Raw genomic sequence first — 20347 nt, forward strand, 5'->3', positions numbered from 1 at the left:
AAGCAACAGGGATTGAAGTAATTTCATTCACTTATATATAAAATTATACATAAGTAAATATGGGCATGTGTACATAAACATGCATATCCTCATATACAATGGTGTTAAATCTACTGTTGCCTTCAATTAATTATTTGTTAGACATATATATGCAGATTTAATAAAATAAACTACAATATAAGTGACTAAAGTGTCCAAAAAGAAGAAAAAGGAGAAACCGTTAAAGATCGATTAGGTTCCAAGCAGATTCTCCTTTGCATTGTAAAAATACAAAACAACTCCAATTCATGTTTTAAAGGATGTCAGAACCAGAACCTGTAGCTCTGCTACAGGAGAGAAAGAAATCTGAATGGCCATCAACGGTTACTTTCAGTTTAGCTGGAAACATGAGGATACATGCGATTTTAGCTCTGCATAGGTGCTGTTTGACGCTATAAAATGCAGGTCACTTTGCAGCGACTGAAGAAAATCTGGGAAAATAAAAATTAGACTGTTTCAAATATAACCTCAGTCTTCCATTTGAGAGGAGACATCTAAGATTTCTTCATTATGTAATTTATCAAATTTGATAATCCGGCTTCTAGATTTTAAGGCATTTAATCCAGGTATGCAATAAGTAGATGAGATCTCAGTGTCAATTTTAACGTATTATTTTAGAAAAAAAAAAATACTGTCTACGAATTTCACTGTGTGAGGACTGTCAGAGTTTTCTGGAAGTCCTTTGATTCTGATGTTACTCCTTCCATATCTACCTATCTTCAAAAACTACTAGGTTATCACGAAGTTCTTTACATTCAGATTCTACAGCAGTTTTTTTTTTTTTTTATATATTTGTAAAAAAAAAAATCAGTGGTGGATATCAATTGTTCTCCTTCTTTGATATAAGTCGTAAACATGCTTAACTTCTTCCAGGTGTGCCCCAAGTACTTTAATTTTATTCTTAATTTTGCTCACATTTTCCAGTATATTTTCGTCCATATTTCCGAGATTTTCTTTTAACTTTAAATCGAAGTTATTGCTTAAAAATACCTCCTGATCCTTCATATTCTAATTCACTTTATCCATTCTGCTGTGCGTTTTCTTAATTTCCATGCATGTTCCCATTATATCCAAGTGCTCTAATCAATACCGATCGTGGCAACTTAAGACAACACGTCATTGTCTTCTCAGTGCACAGGAGGCTGACTTACGTACTCAGAAAAAAGTTGATGCTGTTGAACTGCAGGGGAAGCTGGTAATGGTTGATGGCAGGGATGATGAGGCCCTGGCCGGTTCAGAAGTGATGCTCAAAAGCAACACATTTTCATTTCCCACCTCACTCCCACATTTGCTGCTGGAGTGGATGCTACATCGTAAGGCCAAGGCCGATCCATTCCTTCATTTCTCTTCAAGCTCAGTCTGTGGTGGGCCATATCACGGTATTGAACGTGAGACTGACTTAGACTCTGGCAGATTCTTTTTAAGGTCTCAAACCTTTGCATCTTCCCCTTGTTCGTAAGCATTCCTCTCAGGTTAATGAAATAGAATATAAAAAGGCAAAATAAAAACCACCGCCAGCAGAGCACCAACTTTGATGTCCGTCTCTCACAATGGATGAGACCAACTCTCTTTTCAACACGACTAGCTCTCCTTCACAGATGGTTTTCAGACCTTTGGGCACATGGCATGCAATGGGGTACTCACACCAGCCAATTAAGGGACTTATTTTGCATGTTATTTATATTTTTCTCTTGTATGTATAAACACACAAACACATACTTATAGATACCCACACTGAGTATAACATATTGCATGCCATGTACTCGTGTATTTGTTTATTGGAACTGTAATTAATGTACACTGTTCTAAAGAGATTTGAAGATTTCAATGTACTATGTACACATGACAATAAGCATGAAGTTTGAATGTCCTAACATCCTCGTAATCTATTTATTACAGTACTAGAGTACTAGTAGGAGTGCTTGAGGCCCTCATGCCAATTCTGATCATCTTGTGTTTGTTAGATTTGATTAAAGTTATCTAACTGCCTATCTTTTCCTTTGGTTAGAGAAAAAAATCAATACCACCCTCACGTAGTGCGATAGCTATTTGATTTATACTCATAATTATGACTTATGGCACTATATGTTTAACTGTTTTGCTTTCAATAAACAAACAAAAAAAAAAAGAAATTTTGATGTTAAGTAAGGGTGGATTATAACAACTACTGACATGGGCTTCAATCCCAAAATTCATCCCTCAGGCTCTGGCAAATTTGCCCTGACAACAGCATGAACAAATACCTCTAAAAGCATTGCCACAGGTGAAACCATTAAGACAGACAAACAAGCGGACTTACAGATGGCAGAGCACCCAAACTGGTGTGGAAGATTTGCCCTCCGGATTGAGATGCACTTCTCAGGACTATAAAAACATGAATTTAAAAAAAAGTAATCAAATATAGTAAATGCTGTCATGTAGAAAAGTATCATTAAATCAACACATCATTATATGCATTTAAAATCCTGACATACCTGCTTGAGCTGGTGATCCTGGTACACTGAACTCGGACAGAGAATCAAGACCAATACCCACTGCTACAATCCTGCTGGTCCCCATTGATCCTCCAGCAGCATCAAATGTATCTAGTGAGTCAAGCTTGGTATTGGAACTGGGGCTTGCACCAGACACATCAAAGGAGTCCAGAGTGTTCAGTTTATTGCCAACTGAGGTGAAAAAGGCAGGGGGCAACTGTGTGGATGGAGGGGGCATATTCTGGGGCATTACTGAGGGCAGCACAGCTGTCACACCACCTGGAAAAATGGGAATGAGACGAGCTACTGTGCTGGGCAGGTTGGTTGGTATTGGTCCTTGGACTGCGGTGCCCTAATGGAAAATGCAGGAATTGAGACAAAACCACACATAAAAAAAAAAAAAAAACTTATCTAAACAGTTGCTAAATTAAGAACATGTGATGTTTTTATCAAGTCTGAAAAGGACTCATCTCTTTAGATCTCATATGAATCTTAAAGATCATGCCCTAACATTGGTAATCTGTTCAAGAATTAAACTAACTCACCACTGGGATATCCTGGCTCTTGGACATAGAATCCAACAGATTATCCAGCTCTTCTCCTATCACTTCCCCATCCACTAAATCGTCAATGCTCTCTGGAACAGAGAAGGGCACACCCGGTGCCCCAGACTGTGTGCTTTTGGATGCCTCCAGATCAGGAGAGGATGGAGAGGGATCATCACTGACTGGTATGGAGGTAGCAAGAGGAGCCGGGATACACTGAGCACTTGACTCTGGAACTGAGAACCAGTTAAACGACAGATAATCAAGTGAAGAACAAAACATCACTAGACCCAAAAGAATGACATCTACATAAATAGGATTAAAAAAGAAATAAATAAATAAAAAAAGATGGCTTACAAACATGAACGCTACACAAGGCAAGAAACAGAAGACAACTTGCAAAATTAGCACAGCACAGTCTTCCAATTATTTCTTATTTTTGCGATTTTAAAAAAGCAGCAATATAATAAAATATCACATTAAATCTTTTTAAAGAACCAGCAGCATCTCTGCACATTATAACATACTTTAAGAATACTAACAAGAACAGTTTATTTTATTGAACTTTGTTTTAAATGCATTCGACAAATCTGAAAAACTAACAATAAGGTTTTAAAGTCTATAAGATCAACTTTTATGTTAGGAAACTTTTTACTCAGTTTTCTGGTAACAAGCTATTATATAAATATGTTAAGATTTAGAATAATATAACTTTACACCTTAAAAATATATTAAAATAAGAGATCAATATTGAGCGGTTACATGCATTCAAATCAGCAAAATTACAAGGGGACCCACATTTTTTCACAGCCAGATTTTCACATTTGATTTAATTTCATACAACTAAATACTGCTTCACTAAAAATCTTTGTTCGGAAAACAAAGTTGAAAGAAGAGTCAATTATGATGCAAGCTGAGAGGGGTTCCCAAACTTTTTCATATGACTGTATATACACACATACTGTATACACATATGTATGTATGTATGTATGTGTGTATGTATGTGTGTATGTATGTATGTGTTGTACACGTACAACACAATTACAACCGAGACAAAGACGTGTTCCCTCCACTAAACAAAGTGCCTACTTCTGCAGTTCTTTAATAAACCGTAACTTCTTACAAAATTTAACTTAGAATAAATTTGGATATATATTTATAGTACTAAAGAAAAATGATTCATATTGGATATATTTTATGCCAGGGGTGGTGAACTCCAGGCCCGGAGTGCCGCAGTGGCTGCCGGTTTTCATTCTAACCCTTTTCCTACTCAGCGACCAGTTTTCACTGCTGATTAACTTTCTCCCCATCACTTTAATGGCCCTGTTAGAAGAGTTCAGCCCTCTGAATTGATTCCTTTCTTCATTAAATGAGAGTCAAGCAGAAATGAAATGTGAAATGAGCTGACAGATGACCAGCTAAACTGGGGCTTCAAACTCCAACCAATTTCACTCCAATCACGTTCTTAATGAGAAGCTGATTATTCCTGCTGTTCATTAAACCCGTTACTTAATTCCATGGCTTGTTGCTGCTCTCATTCTGCCACAGCTCACATTTTGAAAACTGTTGTTATTTTTCTGTTCTTTCTAAGAGCACCATCAAAATGTTTTGGTGACCGGAGAGATCAACCTTACCAAGACCATCACCTCTCTTTCATTTCAGATATTGTGTAATGGGCACAGGGGAGCTGGTCATGCGGTGGCTTGTTTTGTGCCTCATTATTGTTTGGCTGCTAATTAAAGACAAAGAAACAACTATGGGGCCCAGAGTCACGCTAATTAAAAGAAGTAATCAGCAGCAAAAACTGGTCACTAATTAAGAAGATGGTAAGAATGAAAACCTGCAGCCACTGTGGCACTCGAGGACTGGAGTTCGCCACCCCTGTTTTATGCATTTATGACTATCTCCTGTACATTTTGTAGTCTATATGCGTCATCCGCCGTATATTGCAGAATCCACAAAATAATTTTCCATTTAATTATTGATGACAAACCCATAAATCGCAAGAACTGACTGTTTTTAAGTCTCTAATCTTTTAAGAAGGTGCTCATATCATACACTATATTTTGGGTTTTTGTTTAAAAAAAGCTTCTGAAAAAGTTTATTTTTAAAGATTGTATGTTTGCCATTTTGTGACAAGCTTGGTTTTGACAGATTTACCCCCTCTAGCAAGCATCTTGAGTCATTTTTGGGACTACTGTGATAGAACTCTCTAGTTGACGACATTGCCAAAACTTTCCCTATGTGTTGTTCCCTCTTATATTAGGGCTATTTTATGTGTCCTTACTGATAACCCACGAGAGATTTCCATATTACTGTACATGTTACGTGTGAGTCAAATAAAAGTGAAGCAAAACACCTCAACAAAATTACTGATGCCCTGAAAGCCGATTTGCATGAGACAATTAACATTTGAAATTTATTAAGAGAAAGTATTACCAGATTTTTAGTACACAATTAAACACTTTGATATTTTAGCTTAAAGTTCAAATCACAGATTTATTTGTTCTATCAGCCTTAAATGTCATGGACAGATCCATTTAGATAATAAGAGCAAGACAGGTAAAACAGAAAAAAGATTAAAAAAAATAAAAAATAAAGTCCAAATAAATGTGTAAAAAAAGTCCAAACAAAAGTAAAACCTCCCACAACTGTACCCACAGGCTAGCTGGACAGATACCACGGCTAAATTAGTAGCACTCACTCACCTGCTGCAATGTCATCCAGACACTGTACACCATTGGTAGTGTCCTAAAAAGTAAACATTACATTACACACATAAGAAATGGGTAAAAAGTACAACACTCACAACAAATGCATATTATAAAATTATTATATAGTGAGAAAACACTATAGGAGGGAAAGAGATCAAAATTCAAAGTAACAGATTTGCTTGTGAACATGTTTAGCAGAGACATTTATCTATTGATGGCAGAGATAAACAACCGAAGCAGCTCCAAGAAAATCATGTAATCCACCTATGTGTTGAAAATATTCAAAGTTTCATTGAATTAAGGAACGTTTTTTAAAAAAAAGGTTGCATTTACTCCAGTCCACCACTGGGAACCATCAGAAATGCACAAAGAAAACTACATAGCAGTGCAAGAGTAATAAAGTATCTATCTATCTATCTATCTAAGAGAACTTGCTTAGCTTTAGAGTCCTGGTCAGATCTCAGTCTCGACATCGTCTTTGCGGAGTCGGAATGTTTCTCCCTTGCCCACATTGGATTTCTTCTATAATACCAAAACATATATGTGTTAAGTGAAATGGAAACTCCAAAACTGGTTCTGTAGGTGTGTGTAAGTGTACGTGATTCTATTCTGCAATGGACATGTGCCCCAGACTGACGTGGATGTGAACTGAATTAACCAAGGATGGACTGACAGACAGACAGAATGTCAACTTTAGTTTAAAAAAATGTGAGGGTCATCCAAGATAGTCACTGCTATAGGATGCCTCACTACAGACCACTTTGCACATACATTGCTGATTATTTGTGGCTGTGTGCCAGTCATTAAGCAACTTTTTTGCTTTGCGCCCTCCCCCACCAATTTTGAACCAAAGCGTGCAAGAGAAAGAGGCTCCCTAGAGGAACCCTCAAATACTGTAATCTTGCAATTAATTATGAATTATTCTTCTCAATTGCTATCTTAATGACGTATTTTATGATCAGAAAGATCAGCACCAGAGAGGTAAATAATTACTGAAATGTTAAAGAATAGTTTGGTTAATTTGGTTCTTAGGAAGCAAGACCTACTGACACTCCCATCTGAATTTTTTGCCCTAAAAAAATAGTTTGTTCTCCCTCAAAAACGACAGAAACACATCACAACAAAACGTATTTAAGAAAAACTTTATTTGGTAAATGTTTTGTTTATGTGAAGATTCAATTTGATTTGTCATTAAGGTACAGTAAGAAGCATCCCTTTGGTGCAGCAACAATGTGATACAACAAAACATACACATATATATGATATATATATATATGATATTTGATCATTGGTCTGGCAGACGACTGTATCAAGGTTAACAGTTTAATGGCCTATTGGAGAATATGGGGGGTTACAATTCTGAATGCTACAATATTACTTGCTGAACAGCAGAGTGCAAAACATTCGTAGCTGGGTTGTTAATTAAGTCTGTCACAGTGTAATAATTGCACAGGGAAACGTATTTCGTTACTGTGCAATTGACAATAAACTTTGAACTAACTGATCTAAAAACTAATTCTTAAGACACTATTATATAAACATCCTGGACAGAACAAATGAGGTCAACTTATAATTGGGTCATTTTAAGAAACCTACTGAATGGCCTGAGTGGTCTGCCATAGTGCTGTTTCCGCAACCAATCGTGGTGCTCCAAATAAGTACACTGGCCACTGTGCATTAGTAGAAAAGAGGAAGACATGGAGATTGACTTTCTACAGCCTTGTCAAAATGGGGAAGCCCTGCTAAACCCCCTTCACAAGACCTGATGACGGTGTTTGTTATACTGACAAACTGATGGCGAGTAAACTGGGTAAATCAGATACCCAGTCCAGGTGTACTTCAGTGTTGATAGACAAGTGAGGTCTAGTAGTCAGGAAGATATGGATCCAGTTACACAGGTGGCTCAGTCAAAGGCACTCAAGCATTGCTACTAACCATATTGGGGTTGATGATGATGAATGCTAAGCTAAAGTCAATAAAACAAAATAAAAAACACAAAAATGTTCTGCTTCTCAAGGTGGGTTATTGCTGGATGGATAGCTGCAGAAGATGAGTTTTTCCATTGGTCTGTTTGCACGATAGACAATCTGACACAAGTCCATTGTTTCAAGTCAGACAGAGTAAGGGAGTGGGGGCAATTGCTAAAGGGTCAAGCTGGAGTGTGCATATCGTATTGTGTCAATTGTTCTGGGTCTTGCATTTATATAATATTTTACACTTTTGTTTTAACTATTTTGCACTAAGTTTTGTTCTGTACTGCTGCTGGTATAACTGAATTTCCTTTTAGGCATCAAAAATGTAGTTCAATCCATCTATCTATCTATCTATCTATCTGTCTGTGACCACAGGAACGAGTGCCATAGACTAGTAGTCCTTCAGATAAGTTATTGTAGACTGGCACTGTAATAATGATGGTTATCAATCAGCCATACAGAGGTTTAGAAGCTGAAGTGTGTTACTGCATCACTTGCATATTCCAATGTTTCTGCTACACCTCAAAAGCATTAACCATGCTTACGCATATTTTATGGAGACATGCTAATACTGTCAACATTTTCAGTTTATTTGCAGTTTTGTCAATAGATTTTCTACAGTATTTCAAAACACTTTCAGCTGAGGTGAAATTATTATCTGTCGCAAACGCCGTTTAATCTTGAAGAGTATAAAATGAGGCACAGTACACTCTATCATGAACAGCTGTGACATACCCTTCTGCACACAGTCAGTTAATATACTTATTATTATTATACTGCCATGAATGTGCCCCAAATATACTGCAAGTAAAAATAAAACAAGAATGTCCAGTATTACAGGCCCAATTTTGGACTATAAAGTTTAAACAGACAGGCCAAGTTCTTCTAGTGGTCAACTTCATACACTCCCTATTCTTTGTAACCAAAGCAGCTGGGTTTAACTACTCACTTTCACTTTTCATAATTGTGGGGTTACATCTAAATATATATATACTGACAGCACTTGATAAGCTGTGACAAACCATGAAGGAGGATAATTCACCACAAACCGGTTCTGCGAGGTGTGCCTTTTTATCATTGTAATGTGTTTCAGCTCCTTCCACCAGCAGATGGCATCGATAAACTCAAATGACACAAACACATTTCTATGAAATCACATTTGGGAAGTGTGCATGAAGATGTAATGTGGAATGTGTAATACTGCTCCACTGTGTATACGTGATCAGAAACTGCTATTGGTTGCTCCGAAAGTTGCAGTAAGTAGCAATGAAATCCACAACAGCGTATAAAAAAAGAATGGCAATGAGCAGGTTATTGTCAGGTATGTTTAATGCCAAGTAGTGAATTAAGCAAAGGCATTTACTATACAATAGGGCTGCAATGATTAGTCAACATAATCGACAATGTCGACTACAAAGAAACAGTCGACGAGTCATAAACAGAACCTTCAATAGAGGCTCCAGTCACAAAGAACCATATTGGTTTTTGTAACTTCAATGCACTACATGAACATCTGGGGGGCAGTATCGCTTGTTATTGTTTGTCAAGATTGCACGCGGTCCTGCCAATGAAGAAGAACGTCTGAGGAGAAGAAGAATGCAGAGGAAAATAAACGTGTTTGCAATGGCAAGTTAGAAGAATTGAGACAGTAACTTTATAAAGTGTGCAAGCACTTCACCGAAAAAGAAAAAAAAAAAAAACAAGTTAAATGCAGATTATGCAAACCGGAGCTTTCTTTTCATGGCAGCACCACCGCGATGCATGAGCATCTGAAACGCAAGCATCCTGGAGCTGTGATGCCGCTGGCTCTTGAGAGGTAAGTTTTAGCGAGTAAAGTTAGTGTCGCGCGGTAACGCTGATGTTTGGACTATAATGTGTTTAAGACAATGATAGTTAACCCTTAAACCGACACATACTTGGGGTTAATGCACCCCTGGACGCCAAATACTTTTTAGCTACAGTTTGTGAAATTTTAATGGAACACGTATTTTTTTCATGCAAAGGGCATCACTGATCATTTTACATACTGCAAATGAACTGTAAAAACTATAAAAAATAAAAAAAACTACTGCAACAATCTATTATGTTTGCCATCGTGATTGGAGCGAGCTATAGTAAACGAGTGAATAGTTGTGGCTGAGCCATCCTAGTTTTGGAGTATATCAGTAATTAGCTTGTTACATATTTTAGTCTGTTATTTTTTTTTTTGGCATAATATAGCATAAGATGTGATAAACTACAACACTTTTACTTCAGAGTGCGATGGTTAAAACATCTTTCTCTGTCTGCAAAATCATTATTCCTGTGTATTCCTGCTACCTCTACTCCCTCTGAGCGTCTCTTCTCAGCAGCTGGGAACACCGGCTCAAAGGAGAGAGCCAGCCTCACACCAGAGCACGTCGAAATGCTCACGCTCCTGCACTGCAATCAGGAATATATGAACTGAATCTTTTATAAACTGTACATTATTGTTTTATTTTATTTGCATTGAAGCTTTATTTAAACTTTTGGACTTTAAGACACACCAGTGGCTATTTTTGGTTAAGTTAAATGCACTTTTGTTGTTTAAAGACTACGTGCACTTTAGTTTGTATTGTTTAATGTATTTCTTTTTTTAATTGTGATGGTCACACTACTATAAAACATCCGATTATTTTCAAAATCATATGTTTCACTGGTTGTTATTTCAATTTGATTATTATTAATTTTAATCATGTTAATGCAGAGACATCAGGGTGACATTTACAGGTGGACAGACGTGAGCAGATGAGTAAGACATGCACTGGAGCCCAGAACAGGATGTGCAACCACAGGTCGCAGGCATCAAAATAGTCAGGAATGAAATAATCGGGACTAATCGAAAAAAAAAAAACATCAAATGATTAGTCGAGTACCAAAATAATTAGTTGCAGCCCTACTATACAAGTTACTAATTTGCCATTACACCAGTTCTTTCAAAATCTTTTCCATGATGACACACACCTTTCTGCTTTGGACTTTCAAATATCTGCTTAACACCCCACTATTGTAGCCCTGAAAATTTTACAAAGAGAGGAAAAAAAAAAACCAGCCCTGTTTATATTTCCAAAAAAGTATTTTCATGAAAGGTTTTCTACAGTTAGCTACTTGCATATCACTGTGAGCTTTACAGATATCTCTGACTTTAGTTCAAAAGTGAGCAAAATCACATTTCATCAAGCAGTCCTGCTCTGTTGTCTCTTCACCCTGTACACCTCTCAGATGATTCTGAACTAAAGGGTTGTACGGACAAGAGGGGCCAGTATGGAACTCAAATAGAGAACTTTGATTTTAGTAATGTTAAAATGCAGACAATTAGCTGTGCTCCAAGAATCAAATAACTGCTTATTGACTTTTGCCGCACCAAAAAGCATCTGTTCCTGGTCACCATTCAGTTGTAGGAGAGGAACGAAACTGGCAGGTGTGAAAAGTAAACTGGTAAAATGGAACTGTGGTAGTAGCAGAAGTCATGTCTAAGTTGTAGGGAAGAGAAGTAGGGGTATAAAATAGAAACAGTTGTAAGGACAACTGTAGAGTTTAAAAAGAGTTGTCTGCAAGTGTTGTGAAAGGAATATGGACGCCGCAAAGAGAAAGAAAGAGGCCTATAAATAAATAAACAAACAAACAAATAAATAAATAAAATGCAGACTAGTCTGCACAGAAATTGTTATTTTGCACCTTTCCTCACTGACAAATATATAATCACACACATACACAGAATATACTGTATACAGTATACAGTATGTTTTTGTATTTGTAAGCACATTTTCAGTTTGGAAAATGTGGACAGCCTTCTCATTTTGCTTGATTTCTAAGATGATATATTCCAAGTAATAGTAAATTGTCCATAAACTAAAAAAAAAGCCCTCAAGATTTACTTTTAAGCTTACATTATTGTCTGCATCCATAGGTGTATGGTATCATTTAAAAATGATTGGAATATTATTATTCATCTAAGAAAAATAACAGGTGTTCACAGATATCCATTTTGAACAGTCTTTTTCCTAGAGACCATGCCCCTGTAGTCAGATAGAACTATTACCAAAACAAAAATCAGAATTTTCCATAGACATTCTACATGACATCAAGTCCATTCGAAGGAAAAAAATATTAATAGCAATTAAACAAATCAAACATGTTTATGAGGTTGTGGGGATAAGAAATAGCCATAAGATGGGTTTCTACAGTCAATATAAAAAGTCTATACACCCCTGCCAAAATCACAAATTTTGTGTAATAAAAAATGAAACCAAGAGAAATTCTGTCATAACTTATTCCACCTCCACTGCAAAATTTCAATCTATACGAAGAAGGTGAAAACAAAAAGAAACTGTTTAGTGAAGAAAGGGCAAAATAATCCTACAAAAAGCAGGCTGCATTAGTGTGCCACCCTCTACCCCAATACTTGAAGCCTTTTTTTGATTTAATTACAGCAGTCAGACTTTGGTAAAGAGTCAATCAGTTTGGCACATCTGGACTTGGTGATTTTTGCACAGTCCTCCTTGCAAAACATTTCCAGACCTGCCAAATGACAAGAGTACTTCCTGTGCACAGCTCTCTTCAGGTCATCCCACAGATTTTCAATTGGATTAAGGTCTGGGCTCTAGCTAGGCCATTCCAGAACATTGATCCTCCTTTGATGGATCCATTGCTTTGCTGATTTTTATGTATGCTTTAGGTCATTGTCATACTGAAAGGTGAACTTCCTCTTCATCTTCAGCTTCCTAACACATGCTTGAAGGTTTCGTGCCAAAACAGACTGATACTTGGAGCTCTTCATGATTTCATCCACCCTGACTAAAGCCCCAGTTCCAACTGAAGAAGAGAAGCCCCAAAGCCTGATGCTGCCTCCACCATACTTCACTGTAGATATGGTGTTCATTTGATGATGTGCTGTGTTATTTTTGTGCCAAACATACCTTTTGGAATTATGGCCAAATAGTTCAACCTTGGGCTCATTGGACCATAATACATTTTTACATAGGTTTATGGGAGACTGAATATACCATTTTGCAGAGTTTAGCCAAGCTTGAATGTTTTTGTTTGTGAGAAAAGGCTCTCGTCTGGTTACCCCACAACCCAGACATATGAAGAATACGACTGATTGCTGTCCCACGTAGGGAACAACCAGTGCTTGCCAGGAAATCCTGCAGCTCCTTTAATGTTGCCGAAGGCCTCTTGGTGGCCACCTTGACCAGTTTTCTCCTTCTCTTCTCACTAGTCTTGTAGAGAATGTCCTGATCTTGGTAAAGTCACTGTTGAGCCATATTTTCTCCACTTGTTGATGACAGTCTTCACCATACTCCATGGAATGTTCAATGCTTTGGATACTTTTTTGTACCGTTGTCCTGATCGATACCTTTAAATGAAGAGACACCATTCATGTTTTAAACGCTCTTTGCGGACCATGGCTTTTTGGACTATTTTCCAACCTACAGGATATCAGAATAATCCCACAGGAACAGCCAAACTTTATGTGAACTCAATCAGAGCCACTTTAACTGATGTCAGGTGTTTATTTACTAAACTACTGTTTGAGATGAGATTTATTTGGACTGGTTGATTCTGAACGCAGGCACATCCTTGACTATTAAAAGGTGCGCACATAAATTCAACTAGTTTTTTGTATGATTCCTCCCCCCCCTTTTTTTTCTCTAAACAGGTTCTGATTTGTTTTCACCTTCTTTGTATAGAGTGCAATTTTGCAATAAAGGTGGAATACGTTTTGACAGGATTTATCTTGGTTTCGTTTTTTCATTACACAAAGTATGCCATATTGGCAGGGGTGTGTAAACTTTTTATATTAACTGAATATAGATAGCAGAGCCAAATTCAAATTTTAGCTTCCCCATTTGAAGCAGTACCTGATAAAGAAGAACTTCAATATACTTCACTGCGGCCTTTCTCCATTTAAACCAGGAAAAATTAGGCAGCACCATGGTCGGTGTATAAGAATAACAGGGTTACAATTAATTGCAAAGATTCATTTCACAATATTCTAGCAGTCATTCAGAAAATTAGCACCTTTTCATTGCACATTTTAGTGCACAATCGACATAGACTGTTTTAGACCATTACTGATATTGATACATGGGCAGCAAAGATGACTGATTCACCATTCATACTGTACCAATACTGCTGATGTGTTTAACTGTTAACTTTTCTCAGAAAAAAAAAAAATCAGAATGAAAATAATTATGTGTATGATGCTTACACAGGAACATTTTATTATATAACATTTGAAGATGCTATTTTCTTGTTTTTTGTGTTAATTAACCCGAAGCAGAGACATCAAATATTTGTCATTCTCCCTTTAAGTTCACACTGCAGGTGGTATGAGAACAACCATCAGACTGTTATAAAAACACACACATATTGACTTAAATATAGAGAATAAACTTCACCGACAACAAAAGCGGTTATGTTGTGCATGTCATTCTTAAGGTATACTGTAAATGAATGAATAAATGAATGAGGCGCAGCTGTATATTCCGAGAGTTGCATGCCTTAAAGGAATACTCTACCCACCACTTTTTTTAAACATGTTACTTACCCCACATACTTTGCTGTTTGAACTGAAGAATGGACTCTTGACCAACAAAAAGAGGGGAGGTGTGTCTTCAATTCAAACAGTCTTTCCCGTGTGGCTTTAGTTTAGTACCACTACCAGTTTCCCGTTTATGAGGCATGCTGACTTTTGTGGAAGTACATATTTAGCAATATTTTTTTTTTTTTCAACCATGTGACTGGATAACTGGATTATGCAACCCGAGTGTGATTTTTTTGTTCTTTTTTCCATGAGTATATTTCACATCATTTGCCATTGTACAGCACTGACCACCACCAAGTTCTACTATGACATAAACTTCATTCTCTGTATTCTGCATAAAAAATATCTCTCTATTATAATAAAAAAAATCCTGTGATGAGACGCGACTTTTTCAGAGAGATACTTTCATGTCCCTCGAGACGAGACTTTGTGCCAAGAGATCGGAAATAAAAGGCAAAGAGTAGATGACAAAGTAGAACATTGCAAAGAATTCAAAAACATTGGCGCGATACACATGCAGAGCAGGTTAGAGATGATGAAAGTACTAAAATTCAAAAGTCTCAAAAACTGATAGTAAAGATCGCATTAGCGCAAACAAATGGAAATTATTACTCAGTGAAATAATGGACTGTAGTGGGCTGGCGCCCTGCCCAGGGGTTGTTTCCTGCCTTGCGCCCTGTGTTGGCTAGGATTGGCTCCAGTAGACTCCCGTGACCCTGTAGTTAGGATATAGCGGGTTGGATAATGGATGGATGAATGAAATAATGGAACAGTAAAAAGAGATTGAATATATTGCTCGGAGTTAAAGGTTACGTCAGAGACTTGTAGATCGTCTAATTTGTGTTGCCATCAGGAAAAAGTAGAGAGTTTCTTCCCAATGAAGAGCCGTACCCGCGAGAATTAAAACTTCTGTTGTTTGGTGAAAGTGAAATCCACATACGCGAGTGGCAGAGACGTAAAGTGGCTGGCGCGTACCACAGGCTGGGGGGTTGGCAAGCGAAGCGCCCTAGTGAGATTAAATATTAAGTGACATATAAAAAAATTTTTGGGTGCAGAATTTCCTTAAGGGGTTTTACTTCAATAATTTTAACCAAATTTATTTATTCGTTTGTTTAAATATTTACACATATCATGATGGCTGAAAGTAAAAGCACCTGTTAGAATTTATAGTGTGCAGGAATGTTTAAACTTGCATATCTCCTGGACTCCCATTTATCTTGAGACTGAAACTAAACTGGTACTTCAGCTAATGGTGAATGTAAACTTAAAAGAGAAATGAAGAGAGAAGGCTAAGAGAGTTGACTAGAAAATGAGATCTCTAAAAAAGGAGCCTTGGAGTACATTTTAATGACACAGACAAAATAAGAATGTTATAATATTGGCAAATGTTATTGAAATTTTAAAATGGGTATGTTTCCTGAATAAAAAGCTGTTGGGCAGACCGCAGATCTAACTTTAATTCATACACTAAGCCAAATGGCCTAATTCACTGAAAAGATTTTAAATTGCCATTTTCTTTATTTACTTATACAGTTGCTTGCCTATATAACCTTTATTAAGCACAACAAATTTAGATGGAGAAATCAAATGACAGGTTTGATGGCTTTTAAAAAGCTTATACGGGAAACAAGCTAGATAGGGTGTTAGTCCTTTACAGGACTCACTCGTGTACACATATGAACTTACTTCTAAACTGAGCCAGCTCAGATCTGCCAATGCCTGGGTGTGCAGTTCAAAATCAGGATACTGAATCCTTGAGGTACCTCCTTCCCCACCGCACCACAATGGCGTGTACGTAAAAAGTGCATGTTCAGCTTTTCTCAACAGCTAACCAATCCATCTTACACTGCAATTCTACTTAAGAGTAATCAAAGCTTCTGATGGGAATCTGTCACACAGAAAAATCAGGTGTAGTTTTTAAAGTGGACGGTAATCATATGAAGGGCGATGTCACTTGTACCCATGAAAATAAAAGTAACTAACAATTAGGCAGAAACATAACTGCGAAATGTTTAGTCGCAGTAGTAGCTGTTTATATTATGTAAGACTTTCAATGAAGTAAGGAAATCAACATTTTGAATGAACCAAAATCTTGTTTAACACTTTTGAAATGACCTAGCTCTTCATTAAAACTACAAAGTCCCAATCCCACCGCACCAAAAAGATAAAGTGTGTAAAAATAGTGATCTATTCTCTTCATTTCACTTAAAAAGAGCTAGAAGGTGCAGTACATACCTCTCCAGAAGGCAACACTGCTTCCCCATTGCTAGTGACCCCTGGTGATCCCTGAAGACTCTGCAATACAGTAAATTAAGACTACCAATTTTACATATTACTGGAATGAAACAAAGACAGAACATGAGCATGCACTAGGATGCAAAAATTAGTATTCTGTTTGTTGGTAATCTACAACGTATTTATGAAGCAGCTTTTTCAGTCAGCTTTTCACAATTATAACTTTCCTTTCAAAAGGAAACACCAAGTGTATTCTTAGATGCTAGGGACATAGAGATGTCATTAACTTGAGAGGGAAACAAAATCATGGTATTAAAAAAAAAAAAAAAAAAAAAAGAAGCATGCCGAGAAATAAAATAGCAGAAGGAAGAAATCCTGTAGGAATTAACTCTTTCAGGGCTGAGGTTGACTTTTGTCAATATTCAGGGGTAGAGGAGAATAATCAGCTGTAAACTGCAACAAAATTCACCCTTACATTTTAGTTTGACTCTCTTTGCTAGAAGGACAGTTACATAGCTTTGTTGGTTTGACCTCGATTTCCTGCGCTTGCATGAGTAGCGAAGGGCAAACCACCTTTAAAATGGCATCGACATCTGGCCAAAGCGAATGTACAAAAGCAAAATACTCCATGGACGTTTCACATAATTATGTTGAATAGGACTCTTACTTGTCAGACTCAGAGTTTGATGCAAGTGAGATGGATATTGAAAACGAAAGTAAGGTACCAGCATCGTCTCATCTGTCCCCAGCTGATTGTGGTGCTGAACACTTTTTCGTGTAGTGTTTGCCTGGTAGGACCACCACTTACAATGACAAGAGGTACAAACCAGATTGTGTCACACTGCCGCCACCACCACCGCCGCCGCTCACCTACTGTTACTAAGACAGCCAGCCCAAAGTTTGTTCCTGCTGACCACTGAGGCACCACTGCCACCAGAGATGCCAAACATGTGCCAACAGCAGACAAAGCACATAGCAATACATTTTATGTTGATTTATAGGTGACATGAATGCTTTGTGTGCTTTCCAGAAAGCTGAGTTTTTTGGAACAAATATTCAGCCCTCAAAGAGTTAAAATGAAGACAGCAGAGGAGGAGTGGAGCTATATGTCAAAATTATGCCAAGAATATTAGGTGCAAGTTAGAAAAAGAAAGATCTGTAGGTTAAAGAGAAAGTTCCACTTTGACATGCACATGGAAACTTTAGATATACTCTATACATATCCTTTCATTTATCCATATATACACACCGGCCAATTCAAAATCCACTATACTATCTGCAAGTATCCCTCAGATGATTCTAATAAAAAAATGCAAAGATTAAGTTTAGCACTCTATGTGATAATTAAAACACTGAAGACCTTGAACAGGCCTAAAATAAACTGTTAACAGCACCAGGGTAACAGAGCCAATCCTGGTTTCCAAAGAGCATTTATGAAGTGGGTGCATTGCCCGCTTTATTATACATATACCATCATTCTTGTTTTTCTAACACAAGGATGAGGTGTCCTCTTTCCTGAATTTACCTCCAATGATGGTTCAAGCTTGCCTTTTAATTTCAAATATTACGACCACAGCAAGACCACCTTCCTTAGCATGTCCATCCATCCATCTTCTAACCCGCTGAATCCGAATACAGGGTCACGGGGGTCTGCTGGAGCCAATCCCAGCCAACACAGGGCACAAGGCAGGAACCAATCCAGGGCAGGACACCCACAAACACACCCACACACCAAGCACACACTAGGGCCAATTTAGAATCGCCAATCCACCTAAGCTGCATGTCTTTGGATTGTGGGAGGAAACCGGAGCGCCCGGAGGAATCCCACGCAGACACGGGGAGAACATGCAAACTCCACGCAGGGAGGACACGGGAAGCGAACCCGGGTCTCGTAACTGCGAGGCAGCAGCGCTACCACTGCGCCACCGGTCAGGCAACTCTTGTGCCTTTTTTTTTTTTAACTGATTTGACTTATTCTACTGTACATTTGTGGTTTTGAATTTGAATTCTTTTTTGCTTACACACCACTAACTTTCAAAGTAAACTTATGTTGCAATGGCATGTGAGAGCACACGTGTGCCAGCTTAGAAAGTGTGTGTTCTGTGTTGTGCGAAATGTAATGCCAAATTCTTTTCCTTAAGAGACTGAATTGCAACGGATGACAAGCCTTCTCAAAGTGTACCGGCAGCTGCACAGTGCAATCCTTACTAAAACACTCACCATATAAACTATTTAAAACCATCCTAATAAAAACAGGGGTGAAAAACAGTTTGTAATTTAGGTTAGTTTCCTGAAAACCAATGGAAAAATAAATTAAAAAAAAGTGCATGCAAAAGAGGCAGAGCACGAGCAAACAGCATTACATACAAAATAGACGGGCACATCTTCAATAAGCCCTACCAATATCACCCTGTTACATGTGGGATGAAAAAGCAACAACAACAACATTCTGCCTACCTTCAAAGGTTGTACTGTAATTATTTTGATATTGGCACGTCACAAGAATTGATATTTCGGTACCAAGTTGACACCAAAATGCTGAAGCTGTAACAGTGCTAGCTTTCTTACAGTACTGGTAGTACCAAGTGAAAGTAGTCGTATTACTTTGGAAGGCAAAATAATACATGATAAAAAAGTGTGAGGGTGGCACAGTGGGTAGCGCTGCTGCCTTACAGTTAGGAGACCCGGGTTCACTTCCCACATGCAGTTCATGTTAGAATATATGTTATATATATAAATATTTGTAGTCATTTGTGTCTGGGTGAGCACGGTTGTAGAGTGACAGGAAGTGACAGTCCTAATGGAATATCTTTCTCAATCAGATTTGAAAAATGTCACTTTGATAGACAGAACTCTATTTGTCCCCAAGAGATAAATCTGACTTTTTTGCAGAAGCTCTTTAAATAAATGGTCTAGGTATGGCTGTTTGGAATTGGTTTTGATTCAGAGGCCATTCTGTACCACCACACCCTATTGGCCTAAATATATGGAAAGGAATGTATAAAGTTGGTTACTTGTTGGTTAGGAGACCTGGGTTCGCTTTCCGGGTCCCCCCTGCGTGGAGTTTCCATGTTCTCCTTGTGTCGGCGTGGGTTTCCTCCCACAGTCCAAAGACATGCAGGTTAAGCGCATTGGCGATTCTAAATTGTCCCTAATGTGTGCTTGGTGTGTGGGTGTGTGTGCCCTGCGGTGACCCTGTAGTTAGGATATAGCGGGTTGGATAATGGATGGATGGATAAAAGTGTGAGAAAAAGCTACACATTAAAATGGCTCACAGTGCTACAAGCACTGCCTTAAGTCATATGGGGTGTTCAAGGCAAATGAACTTCAGTGTGTGTTAGTGCTATACTTATGACTAAAAACACACACACACACACAAAAAAGGCTTTTGTTATTGCTGCTTTTATGCCATTTTATAATTTGCTAACCTGTATGCTTTCCGACATGCCAGATTAGATGTAAGATATAATAACATGAAGATGGCGTGATTAATCGATTATTATTATTATTACCGTGTCCTAAAGTCCCTATAAAGGAATGGAGGCTTTTGAATTTCATCTCTAATTTTATGTCTACAGATGCCCGTTGAAGCAGCCATCCATTTTCTAACTAGTATGCAGTGGGGAAATAAGTATTTGATCCCCTGCTGAATTTGTAAGTTAGCTCACTTACCAAGAAACGAACAGTCTCTAATTCTTATGGTAGTTTCATTTTAATGGTGAGAGAAGCATATCAACCAAAAATCCAGAAAAAAAAAAAAAAACACATTACATAAAAGTAATAAATTGATTGGAATATC

General features: G+C 37.7%; 1 protein-coding gene across 3 annotated transcripts in view; it reads right to left on the minus strand.

Annotated features, from left to right (window-relative positions):
• LOC120536917 (zinc finger CCCH domain-containing protein 7B-like) overlaps nucleotides 1-20347 on the minus strand; it is a 68589-nt gene that overhangs the window by 31455 nt on the left and 16787 nt on the right. For 2 of the 3 annotated variants that reach the window (XM_039765488.1, XM_039765489.1), the window contains exons 7-11: nucleotides 16549-16608; nucleotides 5767-5809; nucleotides 3059-3294; nucleotides 2514-2865; nucleotides 2339-2403 (exon numbers count right to left, since the gene is read on the minus strand). In XM_039765488.1, the coding sequence (XP_039621422.1) occupies nucleotides 2339-2403; nucleotides 2514-2865; nucleotides 3059-3294; nucleotides 5767-5809; nucleotides 16549-16608 (756 nt within the window). The remainder of the gene's footprint in view (nucleotides 1-2338; nucleotides 2404-2513; nucleotides 2866-3058; nucleotides 3295-5766; nucleotides 5810-16548; nucleotides 16609-20347) is intronic. The other variant, XM_039765490.1, reaches the window with a different exon arrangement.

The sequence above is a fragment of the Polypterus senegalus genome, chromosome 10, assembly GCF_016835505.1.
Source record: "Polypterus senegalus isolate Bchr_013 chromosome 10, ASM1683550v1, whole genome shotgun sequence".
Classification (NCBI taxonomy): Eukaryota; Metazoa; Chordata; class Cladistia; order Polypteriformes; family Polypteridae; genus Polypterus; species Polypterus senegalus.